The sequence below is a fragment of the Octopus sinensis genome, linkage group LG13 (assembly GCF_006345805.1).
Source record: "Octopus sinensis linkage group LG13, ASM634580v1, whole genome shotgun sequence".
NCBI lineage: Eukaryota > Metazoa > Mollusca > Cephalopoda > Octopoda > Octopodidae > Octopus > Octopus sinensis.
In genome coordinates, this window is record NC_043009.1 from 57,234,086 (window position 1) to 57,249,244 (window position 15,159).

At 38.7% G+C, this 15,159-nt stretch overlaps 1 protein-coding gene across 1 annotated transcript; it reads right to left on the bottom strand.

Moving 5' to 3' along the window:
• Nucleotides 1-501: 501 nt before the first annotated feature.
• Nucleotides 502-12,068, bottom strand: LOC115218665 (putative uncharacterized protein DDB_G0272516). The gene is made up of 5 exons (XM_029788592.2): nucleotides 11,225-12,068; nucleotides 8,564-9,005; nucleotides 5,529-5,650; nucleotides 3,621-3,756; nucleotides 502-1,326 (listed from the first exon to the last, which is right to left on the bottom strand). Exons 1-5 carry the CDS (start codon nucleotides 11,830-11,832, stop codon nucleotides 1,159-1,161), a joined length of 1,476 nt encoding a protein of 491 aa, XP_029644452.1. The 5' UTR covers nucleotides 11,833-12,068; the 3' UTR covers nucleotides 502-1,158.
• Between the last annotated feature and the right edge of the window lie 3,091 nt (nucleotides 12,069-15,159).

A 15,159-nucleotide genomic window follows, 5' to 3' on the forward strand; every position in this document is an offset into this window, starting at 1 on the left:
AAAACAATGTAAAGCGCATTGTGACCAGCGATGTGTGGCAACATCTGATAACCTGGTCGGTCACATGATCACGGCGATATATATATATATATACAAAAAAGTAACAAATTTTCAAGGTTTTTTTTTTTCAAATTTTATATGTAAAATATATTTAAACAAAAAAACAAGAACAATAACAATTATACTTTTTCTTCTTCCATCCTTCTTCTCCAATTTCTTTCAGCAAGTAAAATAAAAGTTTGTTCTGTATATATAAATCTTTCAAGTTAATAGGATCATTGATATCAGCAGAAGTTAAAGTACCACAGACAACAACACACCAAAATACAGTCACCTCAGTTGCAGTTCATTTCGGATATATATACCAAAATAATATATTTATATCCTTGAGGTTTAAAAGGGAGGTAGTGGTGGTGGGCCCTCATTTTTGGCAAGAAATTGGTGTGTGTATGTGTGAGGAGGGGTTGTGTCATAAGGAATTTCATACAAGAAAAGTTACCCTTTTTTTTTCTTTGCTTTTCACTGGAAGAATAATTTAAATAAATTTTCGTTTCTTTGGTAAAAGTAGAGAGTTGTGAGAGTGTGTGTGTGGTTTCACACAGACTCTTGGGAGACCAACAAAGATCTGAAGAAAGCCCAAATTTGAGTGAAGGGTAAATATTAAGTGTGAGCACATTTGTGTGTGTGTATGTTTGAGCTGCCTTAAGGTTACACATTCAAGATATCAGTAAAGATATGTGATGAAAGCTTGTTACTCGAGTGAGAGTGAAGTTTAACTGTCTCTCTAAGCTGTGCGATGCTCACACTTCTTGGGACATCAACGAGCAAAGAGACACAAGGAAACCTTGACACTTGAGTGAGAGTGAAACCTATCTGTGTTGTTAGCTGTATGATACACACTCTCACTGGGAATGAAAGACCTGAGAAAAGTCACATGCTTAAATAAGAGTGAAGCTTAACTATCTGCTTGCACTTACACTCAAAAGATAACAGAGATAACAATTAATATGAGGTAAGCATGACATTTGAGTGGGAGTAAACGTCTGCATATATATATATGTTTAATAGTCACACTCTTGGGAAGTTGGTGAGTAAAAGGAAACACTTGAGTGTGAGGAGTGGTTTGTGTCCAGAGGTTTAACAATGATGGTGACAGTCTCATGATATATGCGAAGCAGGAGTTGTGGGCGATGGTGACATCTGGGGAAAGGACGAAGTTACACTGGGGTTCTGCTGGATAAGTTCTCTGTGGCAGGAATAGCTGTGAGGGCTGATTTGAATTGGAATATGGTGTATCAGTGTTGGGTCCATCACTTGGAACACAAGCTGTTAAGTAAAGAAAAATAATTGATTTATTAATTAATAAACAATTAATTATAGCAAAACATTTTCTTTAGCCTGATATAAAATCAACCAACAAGAACTATAGTTAAAGAAGGGTCTCAAGACAAATATAAATGTTGAGGGCTTATTATCAAACCCTAGGTCTGCCTGGATTGAGCTGAACTATAGTTAGAGTCTACGTTACTCCTTAGGGGCTCATAGGGCCAGTTTTCTGGTTTCCCAGGTGTAGGTATTCCTTCCTGGAAGGGGATGCCAGTCTGTCATAGGATTACTCATTCTTACCAGCTGAGTGGACTGGTGTGATGTGAAATGAAGAGTTTTGCTCAAGAACACAATGGATCACCCAGTCTAGGAATTGAAACAACAATCTTACAATCGTGAATCCCAAACCCTAACCACTGGGCCATGTGCCTCCATGACCTGAACTATGATAAACAGCAATTCAGCCATGTACATCCAATCTTTTATTCAGGTATAGTGTATGCCTATGACTACAACAACCAGTATGTCCTTCTCTGTTTAAGATAGTAGTGTGTGCCTTGAAAGAGATTTGGCTGTTATTTCTAGCACAAGTTTCTTGCATTAGCTGGTAATATTGGGTGGTAGGTCTGACACATTACTCAATTTAGCACCTCCACTTAGACTTGCATGACTGTAGCGGGAAGGATTGAAGGTAAAATTAGAATTTTAACTTAAATGTTAGATCAGTGGTTCTCAACCAAGGGTCCATATGGCCCTTGTGGATCCATATAAGATTTTGTTGTTAAGGTTTATGTGCAATAAATTAATTAAACTTCTACAATACAGAAAACAATTTTTATACAATTCCTAACAAAAATATTATCAGGAATTATAATTCTAAAAATATAATTATAAATATATAATATAGTTCTAAAAATATATTATTGTGTCTGGGGAGAGTCATTCTCTTTTAGTGCTTTATTCTATAACACACTCATTGGTTTGATTTCCACTCATTTACTTAATTATTTATTTATTTATTCTTAAAATTTCTGTTGCATCTTGCATCTTCTCAATAGTTGTTGACTCTGTCCGTTATCCGAGCTGTGTTCTTTTTGTTTGTTTGTGCGCATATGTGTGGGTGTGTGTGTGAGTCAGTGACTACTGAAAAGGTTGCAAGACGCAATGAAAATTTTAGAAAAAATAAATAAGTAGAGTGGAAATTGAACTGGTGAGTGTATTAAATAACAAGGCACTAAAAAAGAATGACTCTCCCCCAGACACAATAAAATATGCTTCAACACACAAATTCACATAAAGAATCTTGCAAACCAAATCCCAAAACGATCTAAAAATATAATTATAAAAGATGATGGTAATATTACTACAATTCTAAAAATATAATTATAAATCATCATCATCATCATCATCATTTAGTGTCCGTTTTCCATGCTAGCATGGGTTGGACGGTTCAACTGGGGTCTGTGAAGCCGGAAGGCTGCATCAGGCCCAGTCAGATCTGGCAGTATTTCTATGGCTGGATGCCCTTCCTAACGCCAACCACTCCGTGAGTGTAGTGGGTGCTTTTTACGTGCCACCCGCACAGGTGCCAGACGGAGCTGGCAAACGGCCACGAACGGATGGTGCTTAATATATAATATAATTCTAAAAAAATGGTGCTTGGTGACAGGAAGAGCATTCGACTGCAGAAAATCTGCATCAACAAATTCTGTCCAAGAAGTGGACGATAAAGCAGTGATGATGATGGTGATGATTTCTGACACTACACCATTGTATTGTAATGTTTAATATACTCTGTTTCACTACTTATGGTTCATCATATGCATGCACACATGGACATCTATGCCCAAAGAATGGAGACCCTAAGGCAGCGAGCTGGCAGAAACGTTAGCACGCCGGGTGAAATGATTAGCGGTATTTCGTCTGCGTTACGTTGTGAGTTCGAATTCCGCCGAGGTCGACTTTGCCTTTCATCCTTTCGGGGTCGATAAATTAAGTACCAGTTATGCACTGGGGGTCGATGTAATCGACTTAATACCTATGTCTGTCCTTGTTTGTCCCCTCTGTGTTTAGCCCCTTGTGGGTAATAAAGAAATAAGTATTTCATCTGTCTTTATGTTCTGAGTTCAAATTCTGCCAAGGTCGACTTTGCCTTTCATCCTTTTGGGGTCGATAAATTAAGTACCAGTTACGCACTAGGGTCGATGTAATCGACTTAATCCCTTTGTCCTTGTTTATCCCCTCTATGTTTAGCCCCTTTTGGGCAATAAAGAAATAAGACTGGAGACCCTTACCTCAATGTAGGGATAAAAAGCTGACTGGTCTGTGATTTTGAAATAAGACTCTGTATCAAACAGTAGCTTATACACTGTTGTCTTAACGATTTTTTGTCCAGCAAGGAATGCAACATGACCATCAATGCTACTGGCACTGTAATTAAAGAAATACAAACATGTCAAAAAACAATCAGAACCATCACTACCGCACTGATCCTTTCTTCTAAAACATGATAAGCCATGTGGTTCCTCAACAAGAAATCTGTTCTGCTTTGGCCCTCTTCTTTTATACTTCAATCCAGCACTGGATTAACCTTTAACCCTTTAGTATTTGCATTATTCTATCAAAAGTAATGCTTATTTATTCACATTCTTTTAAATTAATCCTGCATTATCTTGTAGCTTTGAGATTTTGATGAAGTAACTGTTAATTTTTAGAATTACATAGTAGGGCTGGTGTGAGAGGCCAGATCTGGCCAATTTGAACATAAAACAGGGGAGAATATTTTGGCTGGATATGGTCGGTTTAAATGCTAAAGGGTTAAGCAAAATAATCATGTGCTTAGGGAATCAAGGAAAGGAGGGCACCACAGAAAGGGTTAATGGTTTATTGTACAAAAGAAATAACTCTAACCTTACTAAAATAATATTCCAAGTGATTTATATGATTGAAATATAATTTTGAAGTGTTCATGGTGTCATAGAGAGGATCTGATCAAAGTAGGAGAAAACTTGTTAAATATAAATAAAGTGGAAGAAAACAAAAATAAACGTTATTTTCAATCTGTTAGTTTTGTTTCATTTTGAAAAATAAAAATATATTTTATGGTTTATTATTGTTTATATTCTGAATTACATATATATGGTGGGCACCAAAATCTTTTAAGTGCTCAGGACCTCTGTGGATCTTGATCTGATCCTACTTGAAACACTCCTTTCCTAGTATAAAACCACCTCTCTTGGGGACCATAGTATTGCAAACTGCCTTGTGACCCCTCTAGTGCTTGTGGTATGAAAAACACACCTAATACACACCAAAATGGCTGGTGTTAGGAAGGGGATCCAGGCATAGAAACCATGCCATAGTAGAAAGTGTAACACACGCAGTTCTTGAACCCATCGGATCCTGTCAGTGTCCAACCCATGCCAGCATAGAACAAGGACGTGAAAAGATAATGATGATGATGTAACTTATTGATATTAACTGATATTTAAGGAGAGTGTTGTTATTGAGGGAACAGAGTAGAGATACAGTTGACAGAAACAACTTGTATTGTATAACAGCCCTTTTTCTTTTATTCAGGCCCCAACTTCATCTTTTTTCCTTCTTCACAGAATGAAGGGTTAAAGTAGGAAAAAGTTGAAGTGAGGAAGTATAGTCTAAACTATCCCCTTGTAGTTTAGACTATGAGCATCATAATCATCATCATATTATCTTAACCACTGCTATATTTTTTTGCCTATTCTACATACTTGTGGGTTAAGATGGTTGGCATCTCTTACTGACACAAGTACAATGTCTTTGTAAAAGAGAACAATTTTTTTTAACCATTTCAATTCTGAGCAATTAGGGAAGAACATGAGGTGAAGTTACAGTGTTTAGCTTTCAGTTTATTTGACTTAATTCAATTCAAAAGCAAAGTCTAGACATGTATGGACTAGCAAAGACCAGTTCAGACTAAGCCAGACAAATATGAACCAGTCCAGACTAATCTAGACCGGTACGAATCAGTCCAAACTAAACTAAACTGGAACGGACCGGTCCAAACCAAACTAGTTCTGAGTAGATCAAACCAGTATGAACCAGTCAAAACTCAAACTAAACAAAACAATGAGTATTTTTTTTTTTACTTAGAATGTTCAACTCTTTTTTTGTTTTGTTTTGTTTTTCAGAAACTGCACTTCAGTGTTAAACAAGTTTCTTACCTTTTCTGAAGCAGTTTCCAAGATCGCTTCTCAATCTGAATAAATAATAAGACAGGTACACCAGTTGCAGGCAGACCTTTGGAAATATCAAATACATGGCTAGAAATTGGTGAAGTTATTTCCTGCAAAATAATGTTGTTATGTAAGGGAATTAATGAGAATTGTAATGGGAGAAAAAAACAAAACAAAAGGAGATATATGAAGAACTGAGAGGGAAATGAACAAAAAGAGAGAGAGAGAGAAAAGGGGAGGAGGAAAGGATGGAGAGAGAGCAGAAAAACAAAGAGAGGGGTGAAAATTGAAGTCTAAAAGATAGAAAAAGAGAATTAAAAATGAAAGAAATGTCATTTATATTTCTTTTACATCCATTTTCCCCAATCTTTTTATCCAATCTGAATTGGTTACAACGGGTATTTTTATAACCATTCTTTGCTGGGATAATTGGATACGACAACCTAAAACACATTCGACCATGAAATAGCAGTGGAGCCTGTTTAGGTTTGGTTTGCTATCAAGGTGAAACAGAGTTATCTACCTTGCTCAGGGATATAACACAAGCTGTCGTACAGTTTCATATACCTATTTCTTTACTACCCACAAGGGACTAAACACAGAAGGGACAAACAAGGACAGACAAACGGATCAAGTCGATTATATCGACCACAGTGCGTAACTGGTACTTAATTTATCGACCCCGAAAGGATGAAAGGCAAAGTCGACCTCGGCGGAATTTGAACTCAGAACGTAGTGGCAGACGACATACTGCTAAGTATTTCGCCCGGCGTGCTAACGTTTCTACCAGCTCCATCGTCATCGCATCAATATCATAATCATATCCACTTTTCCACGCTTGCGTGAGCTGGAAGGAATTTGGTGAGGCAGATGCCCTTCCTGTTGCCAGCTTTCACTTGTTTCCAAGCAAGATTAAATTTCCCCATGGCCAGACATATTTTCACAGAAGACTAGACACGAAATAACAGTGACACGTGTGTACAGTTATTGAGCAATGTCAAAACACACACACACATACAACAGGCTTCTTTCAGTTTCCATCTACCAATCCACTCACAATATATCAACATCGTTTTCACGTCCACTCTTTCATGCTTGCATGGATTGGACAAATTTTTTCAAGGTAGATTTCTATGACCAGATTCCATTCTTGTTACCAATCCTCATCCGTTTCCAAGTAAGATAATATTTCCTCAAGTCTGCCGAGCACAATCAGCACGAGCGCCAGACATGATTTCATTAAAGGTTGCAAAGGAATTACACTACTTGTATCGATATTATGAGAATAATTTCCTCTCTTCTATCCATTTGCTCACCCCTAAATTGTCTCCAGACAAGGGACCAGGCCTGAATATTTGCAACAAAGTAGATTATATGAATGGCACCCAAGGACCAAGTAGTGGTGTTAAACCAGGGGTTACAGACAGGAGCGGGCATAACTGTTTACCAGGCCCCTTTGAATGTGTTAACATATAGAGTGCAGGCCCCTCAGGCAGTGCCCGATTGACCGACTGCTCAGTCCAGCCCTGGTTTCAGATGAAATTTACCAGCCAAGAACAAGGAATGTTTCTTATCACAGACTTGCACAGTTTTTGTCCAGTAAATTTCAACCATGGGGTCTTGCTTTACCTATAGTTATGGCAGAAGACAATTACTTATAGTGCCATACAATGAGATTGAACCTGAAACCATGTAGTTCCAAGGCAAACTTCTCAACCACACCTACTGCCATTACCTCTATTTATCCCCCAGTTTCCCACCACCCCTGTACCTCTCACTTAATCCCTGTCACTGTGCATCTCTCTTGCATTCTACCTCTGCACATTTTGTATCATCTGTACTGCCACTTTTTACCCCTGCCTCCAACTGATATTTGACTGATCACACCTCTGCCCGTGTTCACCACTCACTGCATTCCTCTCTATCCCCATTTCTAACCATCTGCCACTCTCCTTTCACACTCACACAAACCTACTTAGCTACCCATTTACCCTGTCCAATCCTCTGAATCACTCCTCTTACATTCGCTCTTCCAGTAACTTCTCTCTTTTCCAACTAAGGTAACCATGTATCTCCCCTGCATCAAGACACCTGATCCTGTCTTTCTATCATACTTTAACTTCTCATCACCTGGCATAAAGCCACCTGCTTCAATTACAACACCTCCCTCATTTGAAAGGCGGTCTCTTGCAAGTTCTTGGTGACCTTACTGGTACCAATGTCACGTAAAAAGCATCTACAACTCTCTGTAAATAGGTTGGCATTAGGAAGGGTATCCAACCATAGAAACCATGTCAAAGCAGTCACTGGAGCATGGCACAGTCCTCTGGCTTGCTAAGTCCTGTCAAACTGTCCAGCGTATGCAAACATGAAAAAGTTATGTGCTGTGGAAGGATTCTGGTCCCCGCAAATAACTAAAAGGTGGACTGACTCATTGTTATAAAACAAAGAACTGTGTGCAATTAGCAGTTGGTGTTGGTAGCAGTTCATTGTGAGTCTCTGATATAGTGTTGAGTCTTGTGTAATAGTAATAGTAGTGTGGTGTCTAAATACTTTCTCCCTCCTGCTTCATAAAAAGCACCATTTGAGCATGGTCATTGCCACTGCCATCAGAGTGGTCCTATGCTGGTGGCACGTAAAAAGCACCATTCGAGCATGGTCGATGCCAGTGCCACCTGACTGGCCTCGTGCTGGTGGCACATAAAATGCATTTACTATACTCTTGGAGTGGTTGGTGTTAGGAAGGGCATCAAACTGTAGAAACCTTACCAGATCACATTGGAGCCTGGTGCAGCCTCCTGGCTTGCCAGTTCTCAGTCAAACTGTCCAACCCATGCCAGCATGCAATGCAGACATTAAACAATGATGATGATGATGATGAATACAAGGATATAAAACTATGTTAAATGGTGACGACGATGATGATAGTGATGACAACCAGGCCTATCACAGATCTGCTGATATTAAAGGACCAAAGGAAAGCAAAGCGGAAGAGAACCAGAAGCACAAAAATGTTAGTATACCATATCTCGTGTCCCTCGTTTCTTTTTCTTTGTGTGGCCATCATTACAGTTGATGATGTTGTTGTTATTATTGATATTGTTATTATTATTATTATTATGAATGTTGTTGTTGTGGTTAACCATGTTGCTGGTGTTGTGATTAAGTGGAGGGCTGAGTTCTTTTTTGCGTTTGGCTTTCAAGTTGTTAATGTCCCTCGTTGTTAACTGTTTGCCAGTCACATTGCATATATACTCTCGGATGTTCTTGGTCTTCATTCCAATGTCTATTAGCCGGTATGTCTCCGTGAGGACGTTGGGTGACAGAGACTGCCTGCGGTTCTCAGGGTACATGTGACCCAGCATCTGATGCGAGTGGTTTAAATTGATGGATCGTATCACCATTCTCTGCTTCTCTCGGTCAACTGATGCAGCAATTAGAGCAGGACATCCAGTTTTATATGTTCTGAAATTCAAAAGGGAAAACAGGTTATTATTATTATTATTATTATCATTATTATTATTAAGGCAGTGAGTTGGCAGAATTGTTATCATGCTGGACGAAAAGCTCAGTGGTATTTCACCCATAGCCACATTCTGGTTCAAATTCTGCTGAGGCTGACTTTGCCTTTCATCCTACATGATAAATTAAGTACCAGTGAAACACTGGGGTCAATGTAATCAACTCGTCCCCTCCCCCAAAATTTCAGGCCTTGTGCCTTTAGTAGAAAGGATTATTATCATGTTGTTATTATCATTATTATTGTTATTCAGTAGTCTGTGATTATTGCAAATGAGTATTTCCAATATTCTCTGAAAACCGTCTGGCCATGGGGAAATATTACTTTTTTGGGGAAGTAGGTCGGAGTTGACAAGAACTATATAAAAAAATCAATAAAGTCTGTTCGACCCATACAAGCAGAGAAAAGAAGGTGTTAAAACGATGACGATTCATATTACACTTGCATGGAGTTGAGTGCAATGCAGTGGTTGAGAGAGGAAATCTCTTTTATGGTTTACTGTCTGAACTACTTTTGTAACTTGAGAAGTTTTCACTACGATTGTAGCAGTTGAGAGAATGAGTTGAATATGGTTCATATGCTGAGGTGGCGTTTTCTTAACAGTATAACTCAAACTCCAGATTGGAGACATGCAGTAACAATTAAGGTCGGATGGAAACTTTATACATGATAATTGGTTACAAATTTTGGCTCAAGTCCAGCAGTTTCGGGGAGGAGGCTAAGTTGGTTACATCGACCCCAGTACGCAACTGGTATTTATTTTATCGACCTCGAAAGGATGAAAGACAAAATCGACCTCGGCGGAATTTTAACTCAGAATGTCCAGACGGTCGAAATGCTGCTAAGCATTTCGTCCGGCGTGTTGACGATTCTGCCAGCTCGCCGCCTTGTTTATATATGATAATTAAGATCCCTTTTTTTTTTTTTTTAACATTAAACACAAACTGAAGACAAGTGTGGTAACAGACCAGGTTTAGTGAAACGAGAGTTCACGTAACTAGTAGCCTTTCCTCACACAAAACCCAGGCTAAACATTAGGCGAGGATCAGGACGAAAATGAATGAAAGATTATCAAATATGCCGATCTTTCCAAACATTAACGCTAGAACGAAGAGAATGGTGATAACGCAACGTGAAACAAATCAAGCCAGAATCAACATACCTAGGATCAAACACATCTAGAACCATTCCGTCGCTCACATTATTTAGACATAGTGTGTACAGGACTACGTTATCGTACTTGTCCTCTTTTTTAAAATAATTCCATTTTGCCAACGTTTGTATTTACTATTTGATAACACAGATAACAATTAGTTTCTTTCAATTTACTGTTTCACTTCTGTATGTATGGTAGCTATCTGTTTACATACCTGCGTATCTATGTACTAATCATAAAGAATATCCACCAGTCTTTCTACACATATAGCAACATGTCAAAATGATAATAAATGTATCTGCCTATCTACATAACTATAGATTACACATACACACACAACAACAACACATAACTATCTACAACATTTGAAACGTATTCGTAGAAAATTTCATCAAAACAAATATCCATTTTTTTCAGAAAATTATTAGAAAACAGTGTTGGGTGTGAAGAACACACGTCTGTAATCACACACACACAGTATTGACAATAAAACCTTATATTGACATCCATGCATCGTTTTAAGGGTAAAGTCAACAACGAGTGATTAACAAGTGAGAGAGAGAGAGATAGGGACAGAGAAAGAGAGACAACAACAGACAGATATAGATTGATCAAGAAGAAGAAAACACCACATGAGACATCTCCCACTAAAAAGAAAAAAAATCGTTTGAGTTGCAACTACATGATTCCAGGTTCGATCCCACTGCAGGGTATTTTAGGCAAGTGTATTCTGTTTGATACAGCCTCCGGGTTCACCAACACCATCGAATGAAATTTGCTAAACGAAAACTGCGTCGGAACCCATCGGAGGAACCGTTCTTGTTTTGTATGGAAGTGTGTGTGTGTGTTTATGTTTACGTTAGTCTAAAACCGGTGTTGCTTATGTTGTGTCGCTTTATGTTCCGTAACTTAGCAATTCAACAATAGGGATTGATAGACGAAGTACAGAGGTCGATATGATAATTGAAACCAGTAAAAGAAAAGAATATAAAGAAATGGAGGAAATACTTTTGGTTGGGTCGTATGCCAGGCACAGTCCGTCGTCTCGAGTAACCAAACTGTTTACAAACATATTTGACGTATTTGTATTTGAACTTCTCGTCTAAAGGTTCGACTTTGACACATCGGGATCGGTTAGCTTTGGCAATTGTTTGACAGTCATGGATGGTGAACACAGCATTTGTCAGCTTGCAGACAGCTGCTATAGCAGAAGACAGGGCAGAAAAGTCTTCGAACTCGTCCCCAGCATTGAGTAAATCTCGACAGGCTTCGTTTGCCCCAATCTCAATCAGGGCTTTGCTCACAAGTAAATCCTCGCTGATTTTGTCCGAGCACTGCTCGTGTTGATGTTGTGGTTGATGGTGGTATTGCTGTTGTTGATGATGATGTTGGTATTGTTGCTGTTGCTGCTGTTGTTGTTGTTGTTGTTGCTCTTGTTCGAGTGTGGTTGTAGTCAGGACAGTGGCCGCCAGAACGTCAGCGGCCGAGGTGGATGACAGTTGCTGTTGTGGTATGACCACCAGTTCGGTGACTGCTGTTGGAGTTGCAGTCGACTGTTCGGTGGTGAGAAGGCTTACACTCTCAGCCACTACATCTTGCTCACCTGTCGTTGCCATCTTTGCTTGGCCAGGGTCCAGGAAGAGCCCTGGTCAAGGTAATGCTTCCACTGAAGGTGCAAATAAGTGGCCTGGCTGTGAAACTGCTCCAATGATCAACCGGTGTGGAACAGGGATGAAGAGTTCCTCTTAAAGACATTAGAGAGAGAAAACAAGAGTTATCCCACGTTTACTTCCGGTCCGTTTACAGCGCAACGTAACCGGGTCATTTCATCCTCGTTGTTTATTTTCTCCTTTTCTTCGTAAATTATTTTATTTGTTTGTAAGTTTTTATAAATTACTTTTCTTTTTGCTTCTAAATTGGTTTGTTTAAGAATTTTGTTTGTAAATTTTATTTAATCAGTGTGTGTGTGTGTATTATGTTTATAGATGTTGGTTCGAGTCGCACGGACGGCCTTCAATTTTTTTCTATCCAAAAGGACTTTTGACGCAATATTTACACTATTGTTTATAGTTTTATGTGATTTGAGAGCCACCATTCCCAATGATAATTAAAATAAATTACTCATGAAATTAACAAATTAATTCTACTTAACATGTTTGAAATTAATAAAATTAATTAATCGAAATCAGCATTTAATTTTTTTAAATTAATAAATCGAATTCATATCAGTAGGGAGAAAATACCTACGGTGTATAAAGTGTATATGAATTTATATTTACGCAAAAGGCTTACCTAGGCTAATAACTTGAATAACAAGACGTGCGTGTGTGTCGTACTTATTCATGTACTGGTGAAGACTGCTTGGCTGACGAAATCTAAAAAAGACTGAAACACGTCTAGAGTTGTCGCCTTTCTGCTCAAATCACCATTTCGTTGCCCATATTCTATACTAGCTGAAACAACCGGAGTTACCTGAGTTAATGACTTAGGGAATTAACAGTAACATCACAAAGCTCTTTATTTGACTTATCTTTTCGAAAAAGAAAAAAAAAACACTCGGCGAAATTTCGGACTAAAAACACTTTGTACACCTTTTTCTTTATCTTTTAAGAATATATTTTTGTTTCATATATAAATTCCAAACATTTGTTGGTTCAATTCTGTAAAAATTTGTCCTCAAATTCAAATTTTTTTAATCCCTTTTCAGTTTCTGCTTAAACGTAATTCTTACTCTAACTCAAAATTGTAATCCTATGTGCTCACACGAAACCCTAACATTGAATGCTAACCTTCAGCGGAACGAGAATGAGTGTGATATGAAAGATGTATGTGTGTGTGTGAAGAGTAGTGCTTTTCAACCGTTTTGCTGGAGCAGAACCCCAAGGAAACATTCCACTGGCTCGAGGAACCCCTGTGCAATAATTTAATAGTCTTATACATACATATCTGCACAGGAGAATTAAAAATTACTGCCGATTTTAACAATTTTGTAACGTCTTGCGGAACCCCTGGACTGTACTGGCGGAACCCTGGTTGAAAACCACTGGTGAAGAGAGAGAGAGAGATGAGAAAAAGAATGAGTTTGGCTTAATCACAAACAAAGTTGTAGGATTAAGTTACCGAACGATGGGGAGAAACCTTAATTCTGAACAGCACAGCACGACGAGAAGGACAAGGAACCAGACAAGTTTTAAGTGGGAATGGAATGACGAGAAGGAGGTTGAATTCCTACCCATTACATCAATGTCTGAATCAATCACAACCCAGAGATTGAACTCCCATCCATTTCTTATACCCACCATTTAACCAACACTTATCTCCACTCACTTATTTATCTGTATCGCAATTGGAAGTGAAAATTAAGACTCTTAAACTTAACTTTCCTACTGTTTTGTTGCAAGAGCAATACGCTACATGCACGTCGAATAATATGGACAGTTTTATGGTACAAAGTTTTTGTAGCGCTCTGGTGTTTTTTCACGGTTCTGCCTGATCTTGTGATTCTTTTGAAGGCTGGCGTGGAGCACTTCTCATGCGTCTGGCCATTATTTTGTGCTTCTGCATTTTATCAGGAGAAGCATTTGTGATTTCTTTCCTTGAGTCAAGTTGAGTAACATGTTCTATGGAGTTTGTAGGGTCTGTAACTTGTTTCCTGGAGTTTGTAGGGTCTGTTGGATGGTTGTCTGTCTCTATATTGTTGGGCGATCTGGCAGGCATTTCCATCTGAGTGGTCTGTTTATACTATCTGTCTGTGCCTATGCTAGTATCTCTCAGTTCCTTTTGTTTCTCCGCAAATCTCCATGTGTTGTTTTCACACTGAAAGACCTCGGTTCTTTACATTGTCTTGCTTTTTCTCCAGGTATTCAACGTTTGTTGCTTTTTGTCAAGGACCCGTACAGCTTGTCCTTTGTGCGACGGAGGTATTTCCATCTTTGCGTACTAATCATATGTAGTTTTCATTTGTATTTTCAATTCTTCAAGACGTTTTCTCTGTCTTTGAGTTACATGAGAATAGCTCCAGCATAATGGCACAAGTGTTGTGATCGGTCTGCTCAACAGGATCTCGACGGGCGGCGGCATCTTTGAGTTTAATGGTGTGGCTCTTAGATTCAAAAATGCATTGTTTATGTCTTCTTTGCTTTGTTCACATTTTTGGATTGTCTTTTTAATTGTTTGTACCTGTCTCTCTATGAATTCGTTTGATTGGGGTATCTTGGTGATGTTGAATTCCCCATTTCTGTGTGAATTGTCGATATGGTTTTCGTGTATATTGAGGACCATTGTCGCTAAAAATTTCATCATGTCTGACGAAGAGAGACACAGTCTTTTTGAATTCCTCTGCGAGATTTCGGGTTGATGAATGTGGCATTTGTCCGAGTTGAATACCAATCCAGATTCCTTTGCTTTTTTCATGAGTCTTTGTAGATTTCTTTCATGCTCTTCTTCGTCTTTGCCATGGACAGTGATGTCATCAGTTATTCCAGCAACCCTTGAGAGTTCTTCAATGATTTCGTCCATTCTAGCTTGAAAGATATTTTGAGATACCTTTAGACCAAATGGCAATCTAGTCCAACAATATCTTCCAAATGGGGTCCTGAAGCTTGTGAGTAGCTGACTTTCTTCATCCAGATGAACAGATCGCTGAAAGTGCTAGAACCAGCAAACTGAGGGTTCAAGCTCTTCCACCGATGGAATTTTGTGGGGGCATCTTTTCAATGCTTGATTAAGTTTTTGTGGGTCGATGCAGATGCGAAGTGATCCATCTTTTTTTTATGGAATATGCCATGCTTGAACACCAATCTGTATATTGTTTCACAGGCTTGATGACACCCGCCCCTATTTCTTCCATCTTCTGGAGTTCAATCTTGGGCTTATGTTTCAGGTGAACTGAGCATTTCCGAGGTGGTTCAAAGAAGGGTTCCAAACATGCTTTTATGTATAAT